The sequence below is a fragment of the Gekko japonicus genome, unplaced genomic scaffold (assembly GCF_001447785.1).
Source record: "Gekko japonicus isolate JY-2015 unplaced genomic scaffold, Gekko_japonicus_V1.1 scaffold696, whole genome shotgun sequence".
NCBI classification, from domain to species: Eukaryota; Metazoa; Chordata; class Lepidosauria; order Squamata; family Gekkonidae; genus Gekko; species Gekko japonicus.
In genome coordinates this window covers 686,346-701,949 of record NW_015161971.1, presented here as the reverse complement: position 1 = coordinate 701,949, position 15,604 = coordinate 686,346, and the positions used below count along the sequence as shown (strand labels likewise).

General features: G+C 49.5%; 1 protein-coding gene across 1 annotated transcript in view; it reads right to left on the bottom strand.

The window, feature by feature from the left end:
- The window catches only part of CEP41 (centrosomal protein 41kDa), a 28,691-nt gene extending 16,509 nt beyond the window's left edge, over window positions 1-12,182 (bottom strand). Inside the window, exons 1-2 of the mRNA XM_015429681.1 lie at window positions 12,150-12,182; window positions 2,559-2,622 (exon numbers count right to left, since the gene is read on the bottom strand). Coding sequence (XP_015285167.1) covers window positions 2,559-2,622; window positions 12,150-12,182 — 97 coding nt within the window. The remainder of the gene's footprint in view (window positions 1-2,558; window positions 2,623-12,149) is intronic.
- Between the last annotated feature and the right edge of the window lie 3,422 nt (window positions 12,183-15,604).

The following is a 15,604-nucleotide window of genomic DNA, read 5'->3' as shown; positions in this document are numbered from 1 at the left end:
CATTCCTGCAGGAAATGACCCCTGCCTATTGATGTCTTTAACTTTTGGCCCTTTACTAGTTTTCTAAACTTCCTTTGGAGGTTTTTGCGTGGTTCTGGGATTGCCAGACAAGTAGCTGTGAAGTCTGTTTCAATTGCCCCGGGGGAGCTCAGACATCTTGTGCTGCATCCCACAGTGTATGGGAGAAAGTCATTTCTAAATTCCTCCCTCTGTTCAAGAGTGGTTTTCTCCATCAGACCACAGTTTGAGTCCAGCGGCACCATTAAGACCGACAAAGTTTCATCCTGGGTATAAGCTTTCCCGTGCATGCACGCTTTGTGCATGCACAGGAAACCTTATACCCAGGATAAAAAAATTTCGGTCTTAAAGGCACCACTGGGGTCCAACTTTGCTCTGCTGCTTCAGACCGACGCAGCTGCCCTTTCTCCATCAGTCAGCCACCGGCTCCTCCTTTCTCAAAAGGGGAGAGCCAGCCAATCAGGGTTTTACATGCAGAGATCAACGTTTGCACTAAGAAACACAACCAAGTCCGTATGTGACAGTTGCCAAAGCACTGGAGCAAACACTCATCACACAAGTGGTATTCAGGCAACACGCTGAGAAGGAGCTCTCCCAGAGATGGCGGAGGGCTGATGTCAGTCCAGGGCTCATTTCCTGCAGGAGCACACAGGAGTGGAGCTCCGGCAGTAAGGAGCCCAGGGGGCGGGCACAGGCAACAAGCCCCACCTCCTGCTCCCAGCAGCCCTCAGTCAGAGCAAGAAGCAGCCAGGTAAGTTGCAGAGCGCCCCCCCCCCGGTCCAAAACAGTCCAGTGGCACCTTTAAGACCAAGTTTTATTCAGGCACAAGCTCTGCACGTTGTCCCCCCCCATAGCTAGCAATCCAAAACAGTCCAGTGGAGCCTGAGCGGTGGGTGTTGCCTTCTGACACACTTCCAGTGAGGTCAGGGGGTGTGGCATATGCAAATGAGTAATGCTAATGAGTTATGCTAATGAGTAATGCTAATGAGCTCCTGCACCTCCTTTTCTACGAAATGACCCTTGAAGCAGACAATACTCTTTCAAAGAGCAGCAGTCCATCAGTGGATATTAGCCACAAGGTCTAGATCAGGGGTGTCAAACTCATTTGTGATGAGGGCAAGATCTGACATGAGACCTTGTTGGGCCGGGCCATGTGTGTCATAAAATGTAACACCAGGTAGCGGAGATATAAACTTTATAAAGGACACAAACACAAAGGTTTTTTTTTTACTTAGAATAAAAACATGCTTAAAAACATCAGCACTCTTGCAATATTTCGTTTATTTAACCGTCTCTGATAACTGACACCTCTTGCTCTGAATTATTGCATCCAAATGTCTGTGCTGTTGCAATCTTGAGTATGCTGTTAAGGTGTGTATCTGTAAGCTGCAAACCTATGATGATGCAGCAGCAGCAGCAGGACTGGAAGAAGCAGCAGAAGACAGCCAGTTCCACTGCGGGTCTGATAGAAGCCCTCCGGGGGCCTAATCTGGCCCCCGGACTGCATGTTTGACACCCTTGGTCCAGTCTGTCTGGGGCAATGATGCTCTGTCTTCTTGGTGTTTGGGGGGCCACAGTGGGAGGCCTTCTGGTGTTCTGGCTCCGCTGGTGGACTTCCTGAGGGCCCCTGGGTTTTGGCCACTGTGTGTCACAGATGGGCCACTGGCCTGATCCAGCATGGCTTCTCTTATGTCTGGGGCAGTGATGCTCTGTCTTCTTGGTGTTTGGGGGGCCACAGTGGGAGGGCTTCTGGAGTCCTGGCCCCGCTGGTGGACCTCCTGAGGGCCCCTGGGGTTTGGCCACTGTGTGACACAGAGTGTTGGACTGGATGGGCCACTGGCCTGATCCAACATGGCTTCTCTTATGTTCTTATTCAAAGGGGGCTCCATTACACTTCGGCAAATAAATAAATAAAATGACTACTAGTCTATACTTCCCAACGTGGTTGCCTGGAACTGGTCCGAGTTACCAGAGGTGATCAAGCAAGGGGGCTATATACTGACAAGCCAGCATTTTTTATTATCAAGCGGATGGGCTGACTTATTGAAAGCCTGCAGTTAAGATGACACTGGAAAACTGAGTCACAGATGCACACTGTTACATCACAGGTGTGACATCACAGACCGGAAACACCAGTAGAGGTCACACTCTCCTACACACACGAAACCCACAATCTGGACTCCAGATGGTGGGTTTTGTATGCGTGGGAGGGTGCGACCTTCTTCAGGAACTGGACCAAGAAAACATGTGAAACACCTTTGTGTCAATACTCTGCCCTGAGCTAAACATTCCCATTTCAACTGGGATAGAAAATTTTTTCATTTGAAACATTTTAACGTTCTTTCCACACAATCGGGGGGTCCACAACATGGCAAACGTTCAAAGAATCTAAACGTTTAAACAATTACAAATGCAGTTAAAATGCTAAAACAATTTCATTAAAAGCATATAAACAAACGATGCTGGGAGGAGGGCTTTCTTGTATCTGTAATTTCTCTTGATCTCTTCCAGTTTCTCAGTGTATTTCGTCATACTGCTACCTGTGTCAAGGCGAGTTTTTACATGCTGATATTTAGGATTCTGTGGGATCCTTTTGGTCAAAAACTGCTTTTGAAAAGAGAAAGAGAGAGAGAGGAAACTGTGAAGGCTACAGAGGCAATACCCGATGCCCTTTGTGAAGAACCACCACTGCTGAGGAAGAGAGACATCATCAATGAAATAAGGAATGAAGGAACAGCCGGGGTGGGGAGACGCAACCCCTAAGCTCAAGGGTGGGCCTTCTTCAGGTAGCCAAGAGGCACAGGCAGCTCTTGATCACACCAAACACCCAACGGTCGCCTCCCGTGGCGAGATCATAGAATCATAGAACCACAGAGTCGGAAGGGGCCACCTAGTCCGGCCCCCTGCCCAATGCAGGATCAGCCTAGAGCACCCCTGACAAGGGTTTGTCCAGCTGCTGTTTAAAGACTGCCAGTCGGAGGGTGTTCACCACCTCCCTGGGCAGCGGATTCCACTGTTGCACAATTCTGATTAAAAAATTTTCCTAAGATCCAGCTGGTACCTTCCCACCCTCAATTAAAACCCATCCTTGCGAGTCCTCTCCTCTGCTGCCAATAGGAACAGCTCCCTGCCTTCCTCTGAATGACAGTGTAATGATTCCTTGTTTTTTTTGTGTGTGTGTGTCTCTCTAAAAGTTTGGTTGCATGGCTGTGGTAGATAGACTAGAGTGGTTGAGAGAGGCAAATGTGGTATGATTGGTGGTTGACAGAGAGGGGCAGGGGTTTTGGGAAGTGAATCTGGGTGGATGAGTATGTGAGTCAGTCAGGAGTTTCAGTTACATGTTGACAGTTGATATACACAGGCAGTTCTGTGTTGAAGCAGTTAGAAGCGGACAGCTGAGGTTGTTCAGTGAGAAAGAGAAAGAGAGCTGAAAGCGGAGTGAATAGGAAAAAGTAAAGGAAAGTTTAAGTGAAGAAAAGTTAAAGGAAAGTCTGTGTGTCATAACAAACTGGAGTGAAACAGTGAACATATATGGCATTGAGATAAACAAGTGTTACAAAGTTACAGGGAAAGATCCCTCTCAGTAAGGGATAAGATTGAGTGTGATACCAAAGCAATTCTACATCATTTACACATTACTAGTTTCATTATATCACCTTCTTATTTAGTATTTATTTCAATAAATCCTCTTTTATCCATGTTTATACCAGCTCTGAATGAAATACTTCCCAGGACCACATAGTTCCTCGTAAGCCTTAAACTCAGTCTACCAAACTAGTAAGAGCAACATTATAAGCATAAAGGTTTGGAAATTCCTTAAAATTTCCTGGTGGCAGCAGAATATACCCAGGTAAACAAAATAAAGAGAACTTTTAAAGTGAAACTAGTCCTCCCCAATAAGGAGGACGTCACAGACAGCCCTTCAAATCCTTCAAGAGAGCCGTCCTGTTCCCCCTCAACCTCTTCTTCTCCAGACTGAACGTGCCCGAGGCCCTCAGCCTTTCCTCCTAGGGCTTCTTGGTCTCCAGGCCCCCGATCACCCTCGTCACTCTCCTCTGCACCCACTCCATTCTGTCCACATCCTTTTGGAAGGGAGGCCTCCAGAACTGCACACAAGACTCCAGGGGTGGCCTGACCAAGGCAGCATACAGTGGGACCAGTGTTCCCTCTAAGCTGAGTTGATGTGAGCTGGCTCACAGTTTTTTAGCCTCCGGCTCACCCATTTTTGTCTTCGCTCAGGAAGGCGGGCTCCAGAGCAAGTTAATTTAATGCCAGGAGCTCACAAAGTAAGAGTTTTTTCTCACAAGACTCCACAGGTTAGAGGGACCACTGAGTGGGACTCGGACATCTTGCGAACTGGATGTTATGCCTCTGTTGATATCCCTGCGGCATCCGCCAACGCAACATAGCTTCTGGGTGCCAGGCCTTGGGTGCACGGATAGGCCAAATGCAGACTTGGCATCACGAGGCCTGGTTCACCTGCTAGTTCGGTGAGCCACCTAAAAGCCCTCCCCCCCCAAATGTGATCATTTTCAAACAGCAAGACCTGGAGGTATTATTTTGGATTGAATCCTTTCGCCCCACCGGCACTACTTACATGACTGCTTCTCTCTCCTACACTTTCACACACTCACAAGAGCTGGAGTTGTCACCACACCCGCCCCACATTTGATCACAGCTGGGATTGCCAACCTCCAGGTGTGGCCTGGAGATATCCCGCTATTAAGAGTTGATCTCCAGATGACCGAGGTCAGATCCCCTGGAGAAAATGGCTGCCTTGAAGGGTGGACCGTATGGCACTGTACCATCCTGAGGACCTTCCCCTCCCCAAACCCTCCTCTCCCCAGGCAAAAGCCCCCCCCCAAATCTCCAGGTATTTCCCTACCCAGAACTGGCAACCTTAAGTCCACTCAACCCCCTTTCCAAAGCTTTCCAGTAGCAGTGATTTGGGATCCAGACACATGTTGAAGAAGAGATTGGATTTATACCCCATCCTTCACTACCTGAAGGAATCTCAGAGTGGTTTACAATCTCCTTTCCCTTCCCCTCCCCACAACGGACACCCTGTGAGGGAGGTGGGGCTGAGAGAGCTCTTTCGAGGACCGCTCGAGAGTAGAGGAGATTGGATCTTGACCCCGCCCTTCATTTGGAGTCTCAGAGCAGCTTACAAATGCCTTTCCCTTCCCCTCCCAACAACAGACACCCTGTAGGTAGGTGGGGCTGAGAGAGCTCCTTCGAGGACTGCTCCTGAGAGAACAGTTCCGAGAGAACTGGTGACTGACCCAAGGTCACACCAGCAGCTGCATGTGGAGGAGTGGGGAATCAAACCTGGTCCTCCCACATTAGAGTCCGCGCGCCTAACCAGCACACCAAACTGAAGCAAAACGCAACAGCCAATTCACTACGAGGTCACCGAAGCCAGAATCCTACCTGGGATTTATTCAACTGGCATGTCTAAAAGCAGTTGTGTGAATCAGTGGCAATGGGGGAAAATCCACCATTTGCTTCCTGCGTGGCAAAAGACGGGGAGGCTACGACCTGCACTGCAGTCAAGGCCAGAGGCCAAGAATTTCACAGCCCGCTCATGTGTGGGAGGAGAGGAAGTGGGATCATAAATCCGCACAACGCTGCACAAGCCTCAGTGCGAGGACTAACTTGGTGACATCTTTAAGACCTACAACGTTTGAGTATGAGCTTTGGTGTGCGTGTGCACTTGTTCAGATGCCTAAAGAAGTGCGCGTGCAGACAAAAGCTGATATCCAGAATTAAACCTGGTTGGTCTTAAAGGTGCCACTGGACACCAACTTTGCTCTGTTGCTTCGGACCAACACGGCTGACCACCTGAATCTAACTTTAATGCATTCAGGGCTATTTTTGGGCAGGAATGCACAGGAACGGAGTTCCGGCTGGCTCGCAAGTTGGCCACGCAAAGCAGGAACTCATTAGCATAATAGGCCACACCCAACAGCAGGAACTCATTAGGATTGGCTACATTAGGGGTGTGTGGCCTAACATGCAAAAAGCCCTGGGCTTTGAAAACAAACAAGGTAAACAGAATAACAAGCAAAAGGTGGGTGTGGCTGGATGACCACACTTCTGGTAACATTGGGGTGCGGCCTAATGTGCTAATGAGCTGTGCTGGCAGGGGTGTGGCCTAATATGCTAATGAGTTTCTGCTGTTGGGTGTGGCCTATTATGCTAATATGTTCCTGCTGGGCTTTTTCTGGAAAAAGAGCCCTGAATGCATTTATCTTGTAAACTTAGGAAAACAAGAAAATAAGTGCAGGGACCCAGCAATTTATGCTTTGCCAGAAAATACAGCATTCACCAGGTCTAAATAAATAACGCAGAAACTGACTGCTAGAATTGAGGAGGGGGATAAAGGTTCAGAAATCTCCCCATCAGTCAGTACAAGGAAACTGTGCCTTTCGACTCCAGCCAGGACACTGGAAGGCAGGAATCAGTTCACTAAGCAATTATGGAAATCTTACTGACATGCTTGGTTTCCCAATATCGTTTTTAAGAGGCTTCCTTTAAGAAAATTAAAATTGACAATTCAGGGAAGGGCCCTGCAAGCGGCACAGAGGGAACAGACCGATTGCGGTTTCAGCGTTGGTGGCGCGGCACAATTGTGGCTCCCCACACCCCGTCTCCGATCCACTTTGGGAAGCTTCGTGAGTGGGCCATGCGGCATGCAAACGGAGTCCTGGTCCTACAAGTAGTCACATGAATAGCGGCTGAACCCACCCGTCACCATGCAATGCAAGGGACACGGCAAACGTTCTGCACAGCGCTGTAAATCCTTTGTTCTGTTCATATGCTCAGAAACAGGCACGTTAACAAGCAACTCCCACACACAGAGGCCGTGATTTTGGATGCTACCGACATTTTGTCCGAACGAGGGGAGAGCAGTTATGCGCCAACTGTGGTTTGGGTTCAAAGAAACAGTTCCGCAGGGCCGAAATTCCTACGAGCATTTGGAACCAGGTTTAAAAACAGGCCATCGACGTGCAGTCTGGATTTCATGACAAAACATGCAATGAAAGTTATCCAGATTGGGGTGATATTTTTTTCAGGAATCCCCAAAGACGGTACACAGACGAGAGCGACGAGGATGATCAGGGGTCTGGAGACGGAGCCCTACGAGGAAAGGCTGAGGCCCTGGGAATGTTTAGTTTGGAGGGGAGGAGATTGAGGGGGGACAGGATGGCTCTCTTTCAATATTTGAAAGGCTGTCGTTTGGAGGAGGGCAAGGAGCTGTCCCAGTTGGCAGCAGAGGTTAGGACACAAAACAGTTTAAATTACATGCAGAAAGGTATCGGCTGGATATTGGGAAACACTTTTTCCTGGTCAGAGTGGTTCAGAGGTGGAATCAGCTGCCCAGGGAGGTGGTTAGCTCCCCTTCACTGACAGCTTTCAAGAAGAGGCTGGACGAATATTTGTCCGAGATGCTTTAGAAGAAGAAGAAGAAGAGATTGGATATATACCCTGCCCTTCACTACCCAAAGGAATCTCAGAGTGGCTTACAAACTCCTTCCCCTTCCCCTCCCCACAACAGACAATCTGTGAGGTTGGTGGGGCTGAGAGAGCTCTGACAGAAGCTGCTCTTTTTTCCCAAGAACATGGCTTGCCCAAGGTCATCCAGCAGGTGCAAGTGGAGGAGTGGGGGAATCAAACGCGGTTCTCCCAGATTAGAGTCCGCGCACTTAACCAGCACACCACAGTGCAAGTGGAGGAGTGGGGGAATCAAACGCGGTTCTCCCAGATTAGAGTCCGCGCACTTAACCACCACACCAAATTGGCTGGTCCTGCATTGGGCAGGGGGTTGGACTAGATGGTCTGTATGGCCCCTTCCAACTCTATGATTCTATGATTCTATATTCCTAAGGGGTAGGTTAAACTGACTGCCCATCACAGGTCTAACAAAGGGCTTGTATGACAAAGTTTGAGTCCGGTGGCGCATTTAAGACCAACAAAGTTTAATTCTCGGTATCAGCTTTCGTGTGCACGCACACTTCTTCAGATGCACATTTCCGTGCATGCACATGAAGGTTTATGCCCAGAATATAGTAGGAAAGAGGAAGAGTCCAGTAGCATCTTAAAGACTGACAAAATCTGTGGGAAGGTATGAGCTTTTGTGAGTCACTGCTCATTTCTTCAGATACACCCAGAATAAAACTTTATCAGTTGTAAGGGTGCCCCTGGACTCAAACTGTGTTCTGCTGCTTCAGACCAACATGGCTACCCACCTGAAAATAGCTTGTATGTGTGTGTGTGGGGGGGGGGTCCCAGCCAATGCTCCCTCTAAGCTGTGGAGTCTTGTGAGCAAAAATTCTACTTTGTGAGCTCCTGGCATTAAAGTTGTGAGCAAGCGATTTGGCTACTGCATAAACTAGTTTGCTCCGGAGCCATCCTTCCTGAGCTAAGACAAAAATGTGTGAGCTGGAGGCTAAAGAACTGTGAGTTAACTCACACTAACTCAGCTTAGAGGGAACACTGGTCCCACCCTTTGTAGACAAGAGCTAAAACAGAACACAGGATCCTAACGTTCAAAAGAATGCAAAGGCCACACAGTTGATCCATCTGTTAAGCTGCAGGAACACTTTACGCCTCTCCAATTACCCCACTCCACAACTCAACCCAAATACGCCACATTCACCCACCCCAAAGCCTAAACATGATATCTCCAACCGGAGAAATTCTTCTCCATATCCACAGCAGAAACTTGAACTCAGGTCCCCTGACTTTTCAGTCAAGCTTTCAAGCCACAACACCCCTCTGGGTCACCAGGCATCAACCAGAGTACATCAGAGTAACCAAGGGACAGTCTAGGGTAATTTCAAGGGTTTGGATTATTTGCGACCAGAAGCAACTTCAGAGGGAACGGAAAGCGTCCCACATGCGATTAATGAAGGAGAGTCAGAGTCTACCTTACAAGATATTTTTATGGCCTGTTCATTAGTTAAAATGTTTATATCTCCCCATTCTAAGAATCATAGAGTTGGAAGGGAGCTCCAGGGTCATCTAGTCCAACCCCCTGCAGAATGCAGGAAATTCACAAAGACCTCCCCCTCCACACACCCAGTGTCCCCAGTTCCACGCCCAGAGGATGACAAAAACCCTCCAGGATCCCCGGCCAAACTGGCCTGGAGAAAAATGGCTTCCTGACCCCAAAGTGGCCATCAGCATTTCCGTGGGCATGACAGAAAGGGCCACGAGAACTATGGCTTCATGGCCCAAGGCCGTTTACAAATTAGAATTTAAAACATAAATAAGAAACCCACCTCCCCGCTACAGAATAACGGCATTTTATATAAAAGTAAACGCCCTGGCAAATAAAAGGGCATTTCAACACCACCCAAAGATTGCTGAATGAACCACGAATGGGAATTTCACAGTTCCTGGGGAGTTGTGCAGGACCCTTCAAGATGGGGGAAAGGGAAAAACCCTCAAGATTTGCTTTATCCACTTCATTTATAGCCCACCCTTTCTCCCCAGTGGAGGCCCAAAGGAGCTTACATCGTTTTCATCTCCTCCATTTGGTCCTTACAACATCCCTGCGAGGTAGGTCAGGCTGGGAGTATGTGACTGGCCCCAGCTTCTATGGCAGAGCAGGGATTCGAACTTGCGTCTCTAACACTTTAACCACTGCACCAGGCTGGCTCTCGCCAGGTGAAGGATAAAGGGAGACAAAAGCGGGGTGAAGGGAAAAACAGACGACCGGATTTTAACAGGGAGATGGGTGGGGCAGTATGAATGGATGGGGGAGACATTGTGTCAACCCAGGGCAGATGTTTGGCATTAATGATTGGGGTGTCAGAATTCGGGCTACTTTGGGACACAAGGGGTAATCCCAAACCAGAAGGGAAGATTTATTTATTTATTTGATTGATTTTTACTACCCCTGACCATCCCCACCTAGGCAGGCTCAGGGCGGCTTACACAAGAAGCAATAAATAACACAGCAATATAAATATCAATGTAAAATACACAAAAATGGTTAAAACCATTAACGTAACAATGATGGCAGTATAACGATGAACTACCCACCCTTCAGTTTTTAATAGGGGGGGGCTTCTTTACGAGATCCCCACAAAGACCCAGGACAGATGTACGTTGCACGTGGGAAACCATATTAATTCGAGGAATGAATCAGTGCTTGGTTCTCGTGGCCCTTTCTTACACGCCCAGGGAAATGCTGATCGCCACTTTTCAATTGTCCTCCAGGCCAGTTTGGCTGGAGATCCTGGAGGTTTTTGGCCATCTCCTGGGCTTGGAACAGGGGTCACTGGGGGTGTGGAAGGGGAGGTAAATTTCCTGTCTTCTGCAGGGGGTTGGACTAGATGACCCCGGAGGTCCCTTCCAATTCTAGGATTCTATGAAACCTTCAATACAGAATAGGGGAGCAGAGAGGAGGGAAAAGGACACCCAGGATTATGGTAGGGCAATGGGGGCAGCAGTGCCAATGAGGGGAAAGCCCCCCAACCTGATGCATGGCATTTATGAAGGGGAGGCGGATTTAGGGGCCCTTAAGGGAGACCTCAAAAAACAGAGACGAAGGGGGTGGGGAGAAGCCCCCGCCCCGATTTTAATAGAGAGGTAACGGGGCGGCCTCTGGGGAGCATCTCCATACACGACTGGCAATTTTAGGGGGGGCTCTGGGATAGAGGGGAGGCCCCAAACCAGCGTGGGGAAACCAGAGGAGAAAAGATAAAAGGTCAAGGTTTCCTTTGCTCGAAAGCCAGTCGAATCCGATTCTAAGGATGCGGCACTCATCTCTGTTTCCAAGCCGAAGAGCCAGCGCTGTCCGAAGGCATTTCCCTAGAGAGCAGAGTTGCCAACCTCCCAGTGGTGCCACAAATAAGACCCACCAAGGGAAGACCATTCAACAATTCACAACTATATGTGACCAAGATGGCATATTATGTTCATTAAATAACAAAGATGGGTTAGCGGTCATAACTCAAATAGAATGTTATAGGCACCTATCCGACAGATTGCTCATGACAATTAAGCATGATTCACAAAAAAGAACATGTCCAAAGCCGAAGAAGAAGAGACTGGATTTATACCCCGCCCTTCACTCGGGAGTCTCAGAGCGGCTGACAATCGCCTCTCCCTTCCCCTCCCCACAACAGACACCCTGTGAGGTGGGTGGGGCAGAGAGAGATCTTTCGAGGACTGCTCGTGAGAGAACAGCTCTGAGAGAACTTGTGCCTGACCCAAGGCCACACCAGCGGCTGCATGGGGAGAAGGAGTGGGGAATCGAACCCGGTCCTCACAGATTAGAGAACCCAACCACTCCTAAGTTCCAATGTTCCCTCTAAGCTGTGGAGTCTGGTGAGCAAAGATGCTACTTTGTGAGCTACTGGCATTAAAAAAATAATAATTGTAAACCGCTAAGAGACCTGTTAGGTTAGAGCGGTATATAAATTGAAGGTATAAATAAATAAATAAAAATTAAAGTTGTGAGCGAGCAATTTGGCTGCTGCATAAATTAGTCTGCTCTGGAGCCCCATCCTTCCTGAGCGGAGACAAAAATGTGTGAGCCGGAGGCTAAAAAGCTCTGAGCTGGCTCACACTGACTCGGCTTAGAGGGAACACTGCTCCTAACCACTGCACCAGACTGGTCCTCCTCCTCCCACGGGGGGCTCCTCTGTAATTCCGCACACTTAGGGTTCCCTATTGTCTTTGTCAAACTCCCGGTGGCGGCTGGAGATCTCCCGGAACAGCGGGGACCCCCCCCAAGGCAACAGTCAATCCGTTCCCACGGAGAAAACGGCCGCTTTGGAGGGGTGGGGGTGGTCGCTACGGCATTACAACCCTGCCGAGGTCCCCCCTCCCCAAATTCTTTTCTCTCCCCAGACTCCCCCCTCCCCAAATCTCCCGGAGCGTTGGCAACCACGGAAACGGCGCCGCGCAGACTCCCTGGAAGCCTTAGGGAGAAGGGGGAGCCGCCCACGGGCCGGGGGGGCGTCTGCTCGAGGGAACCCCCCCTCCCAAAAGGAGGGTCTCGGGGGGGCTGCCACCCCTCCCCCACCGGTTCCGTCGAAGGGGGCGGGACGCCTCGGGGGGGGCGTCGTCGACGGGGCTTCCCACCCGCCCCCCACACGGGCGCCCGGGCCCCTCACCTCGGGGTCCCCGATGCGCCGCCTCGCCGACATCCTGCCCAACTGTCACCGCCGCCGTCCCTTCTGCCTGGCTCCGCCCCCTTCCTCGGCTCCCTCGCGCGTCCTCACCAATCCACGCCTTCCCCGGGCGCGGCCCTGCTTCGCGATTGGCCGGGGCCGGCGGGGAGGCGACCAATCCGGGCCGGCGCGCGCGCTGGGCCCCCCTTCAAGTCAACGAGCGGAGTTCTCTTGTTTTAAAAAAAGAGGTCCCGGCTCAAGCGGATTGTGAGAGGGGCGGGCGCGCGCGGGGCGATCGTGACAACGGGCGTCCGCGGTTGCTCGGCGACGCCGGACGCCTCCGCGGCGGGCTTGTCTTTAAAAAAAAAAACACAAAACGGGCGTTGTGACGTCATGGGTGTGTAGCGCGCCCGCCGAGTTGGTGTCCTTGCGCCGCAGCTCGCCGGCTCCGGGAGGGAGGGGGCACTCCATGAAACTGCAGAGCGGTCGGGTTAGAACGGATAAAAGGAAGTACTTCTTCACCCAAAGAGTGATTAACACATGGAATTCACTGCCACAGGAAGTGGTGGCGGCTACAAGCATGGACGGCTTCAAGAGGGAATTAGATAAGCATATGGAGCAGAGGTCCATCAGTGGCTATTAGCCACAAGGTATAGACAGGAACTCTTGGTCTGGGGCAAGTGATGCTCTGTCTTCTTGGTGCTTGGGGGGGGGGTCAACAGTGGGAGGGCTCCTAGTGTCCTGGCCCCACTGCTGGACCTCCTGATGGCCCCTGGTATTTCTGGCCACTGTGTGACACAGAGTGTTGGACTGGATGGGCCTTTGGCCTGATCCAACATTGGCGTCTCTTATGTTCTTATGTTCTTATGTTCAGGCAAGGCCTAGGGACAAAAAAAACAACAACAGCGGCCGAGAGGCTTTGGGTTGCCAACCTCCAGGGAGTGAACCACCAATGCAAACTATGCAGACAACCGTGATATCATTACTAAGATATTATTTTTTAAAATTTCTATCTAATTTACTATAAAGATTTTTAACATTAATAGAGACCAAAGAATTCCACAATACATATATTTCCTCTATAATGAGAATAAGTAAGGTTTCCCCTTGCTCGAATCCGACTCTAGGGTTGCAATGCTCATCTCCGTTTTCAAGGCGAAGAGCCAGCGTTGTCTGAAGACTTTTTCCGTGGTCATGCGGCCGGCATGACTAGACGCCGAGGCGCACGGAACGCTGTTACCTTCCCACCGAAGTGGTACTTAGAGATGTAAAATTTCCAGAAATTTTGAAGCTCGGAAAAAAATCCGTTTTCCCCCGGAAAAAAACGGAAATCTTTGGAAAAATTGAAAAAAATGCTACATTAGCACTTCTTTTTTCTTTTCCAGACTGAAAGTCATTTTGTTACTTTAGGAACATAAAATATGACTATGGACATTTTTACTTGGCATGAAATTATCACAACTAGCATATTAAAAATATAGTGTATCCAAACAATTATTACAAGCAGAATACCCACCCACATGCAAAAACAAAACAAACCTTTTTCTTTTCTTGTGACAATAGCACCTCCTAAAGGAAGAAATGCATCTTGTTCTTGCATTGGAGAGTTCAGTTGGTAACCTAGGACTTGCTTGTCCTCAGTGCACAGAAATTAGATCAATACATATTTCTTAGAAATTATCTGGAAAATATTTGAACACCTTGTCTTAAAATATTTTATTCATCATGTTAAAATAAAATGTTCCATAATCAATTTTTCTTTCTTTTCTTTTTTCAGTTTTTTTAAAAAAAACAAAAAAGGCTTCAGGAAAAAAACCTCCCTCCCCCCCGAATTTTCCCAGTTTTTTTCCAGGCCTCTACTTCAGAAGGCATTTAAATGCCTCCACTCGCAGCTGCTGGATGACCTTGGGCAAGCCATAGTTAGGCACTTAGGCCATATACCTGTAAACCGCCCAGAGACCCTCGGGTAAAGGGCGGTATACAAATCGAAGATATAAATACAGAAATAAATAAATAAATAGTTCTGAGCTTCAGTTTCATTATCTGGCCTTCCAGGGAACAGTCAGGGTTGATTTCTTTTAGGATTGACTGATTTGATCTCCTTGCAGTCCAAGGGACCCTCAAGAGTCTTCTCCAGCACCATAGTTCAAAAGAATCTATTCTTCGGCGCTCGGCCTTCCTTATGGTCCAACTCTCGCAGCCATACATGACTACTGGGAACACCATTGCTTTGACCATGCGGACATTTGTTGGCAGGGTGATGTCTCTGCTTTTTATCATGCTGTTTAGAAATTTAAATGCCCCCTGACTTTGAAAATCCTGGCTACGGGCCCGTGCAAGCTGGAGGCTAAAAAACTGTGAGCTAGCTCACACTCATACAGAGCCAGTTTGGTGTCGTGGTTTATGGGGTTAAGGTTCCCCATACATTCCCCAGAAAGCACTACAGTCGAGGTCACAACATCGATTGACCATTCCAGGCCCTAAGGGTGCCAGGCTCGCTGCCACCAGGGCCGGGGCCTTCTCAGTGGCGGCTCCATACTGGTGGAATGAGCTCCCGGAAGAGATCAGGGCCCTGCGGGACCTCTTACAGTTCCGCAGGCCTGCGAGACGGAGCTCTTCCGCCAGGCTTTCAATTAGGAGCCGCCACCCCACAACCACCAACATCTGTGGCTACAGATTGGCCCCAGCCCGGAGACTGCGCCACACCACTGCGCAATGCCGAAGGTCATGGAATCGGAAATAACTGGCTGTATACTATACGATATGCCATCTTAACTACTCAAGGACGATCCCCAGCACTAGCATTTTGATTATTGGACTGTTTTCAATGTTTGGAACGTTTTAATCTTTTGTATATGGTTTTACGGTACTGGGTGCCAATTAATGTAAGCTGCCCTGAGCCCGCTCGCAGGGAGGGTTGGGAATAAATAAATAAATAAGTACGTGGACTCTAATCTGGGAGAATCGGGTTTGATTCCCCACTCCTCCACTTGCACCTGGCTGGGTGACCTTGGGCAAGCCGTAGTTCTGACAAGAGCTGTTCTTGAAAAAGAGCCGTTTCTGTCAAGAGCTCTCTCAGCCCCACCTCCCTCACAGGGTGTCTGTTGTGGGGAGGGGAAGGGAAAGGAGTTTGAGACTCTGAGTGAAGGGCAGGGTATAAATCCAATCTCTTCTCTTCTTAGAGGGGACACTAGTCACGAGCAATCTGGGGTCTGCAGGTGGGGGGGCATCGCATGACCAGGGGTCCTTTCCTGCAGGAGCGCACAGGAGTGGAGCTCCGGCAGTGAAGAGCCCAGGGGGCGGGCACATGCAACAAGCCCCACCCCCTGCTCCCAGCAGCCCTCAGTCAGAGTAAGAAGCAGCCAGGTAAGTTGCAGAGCCCCCCCCGGCCCCCCCAGTCCAAAACAGTCCAGTGGCACCTTTAAGACCAAGTTTTATTCAGGTACAAGCTCTCCCTC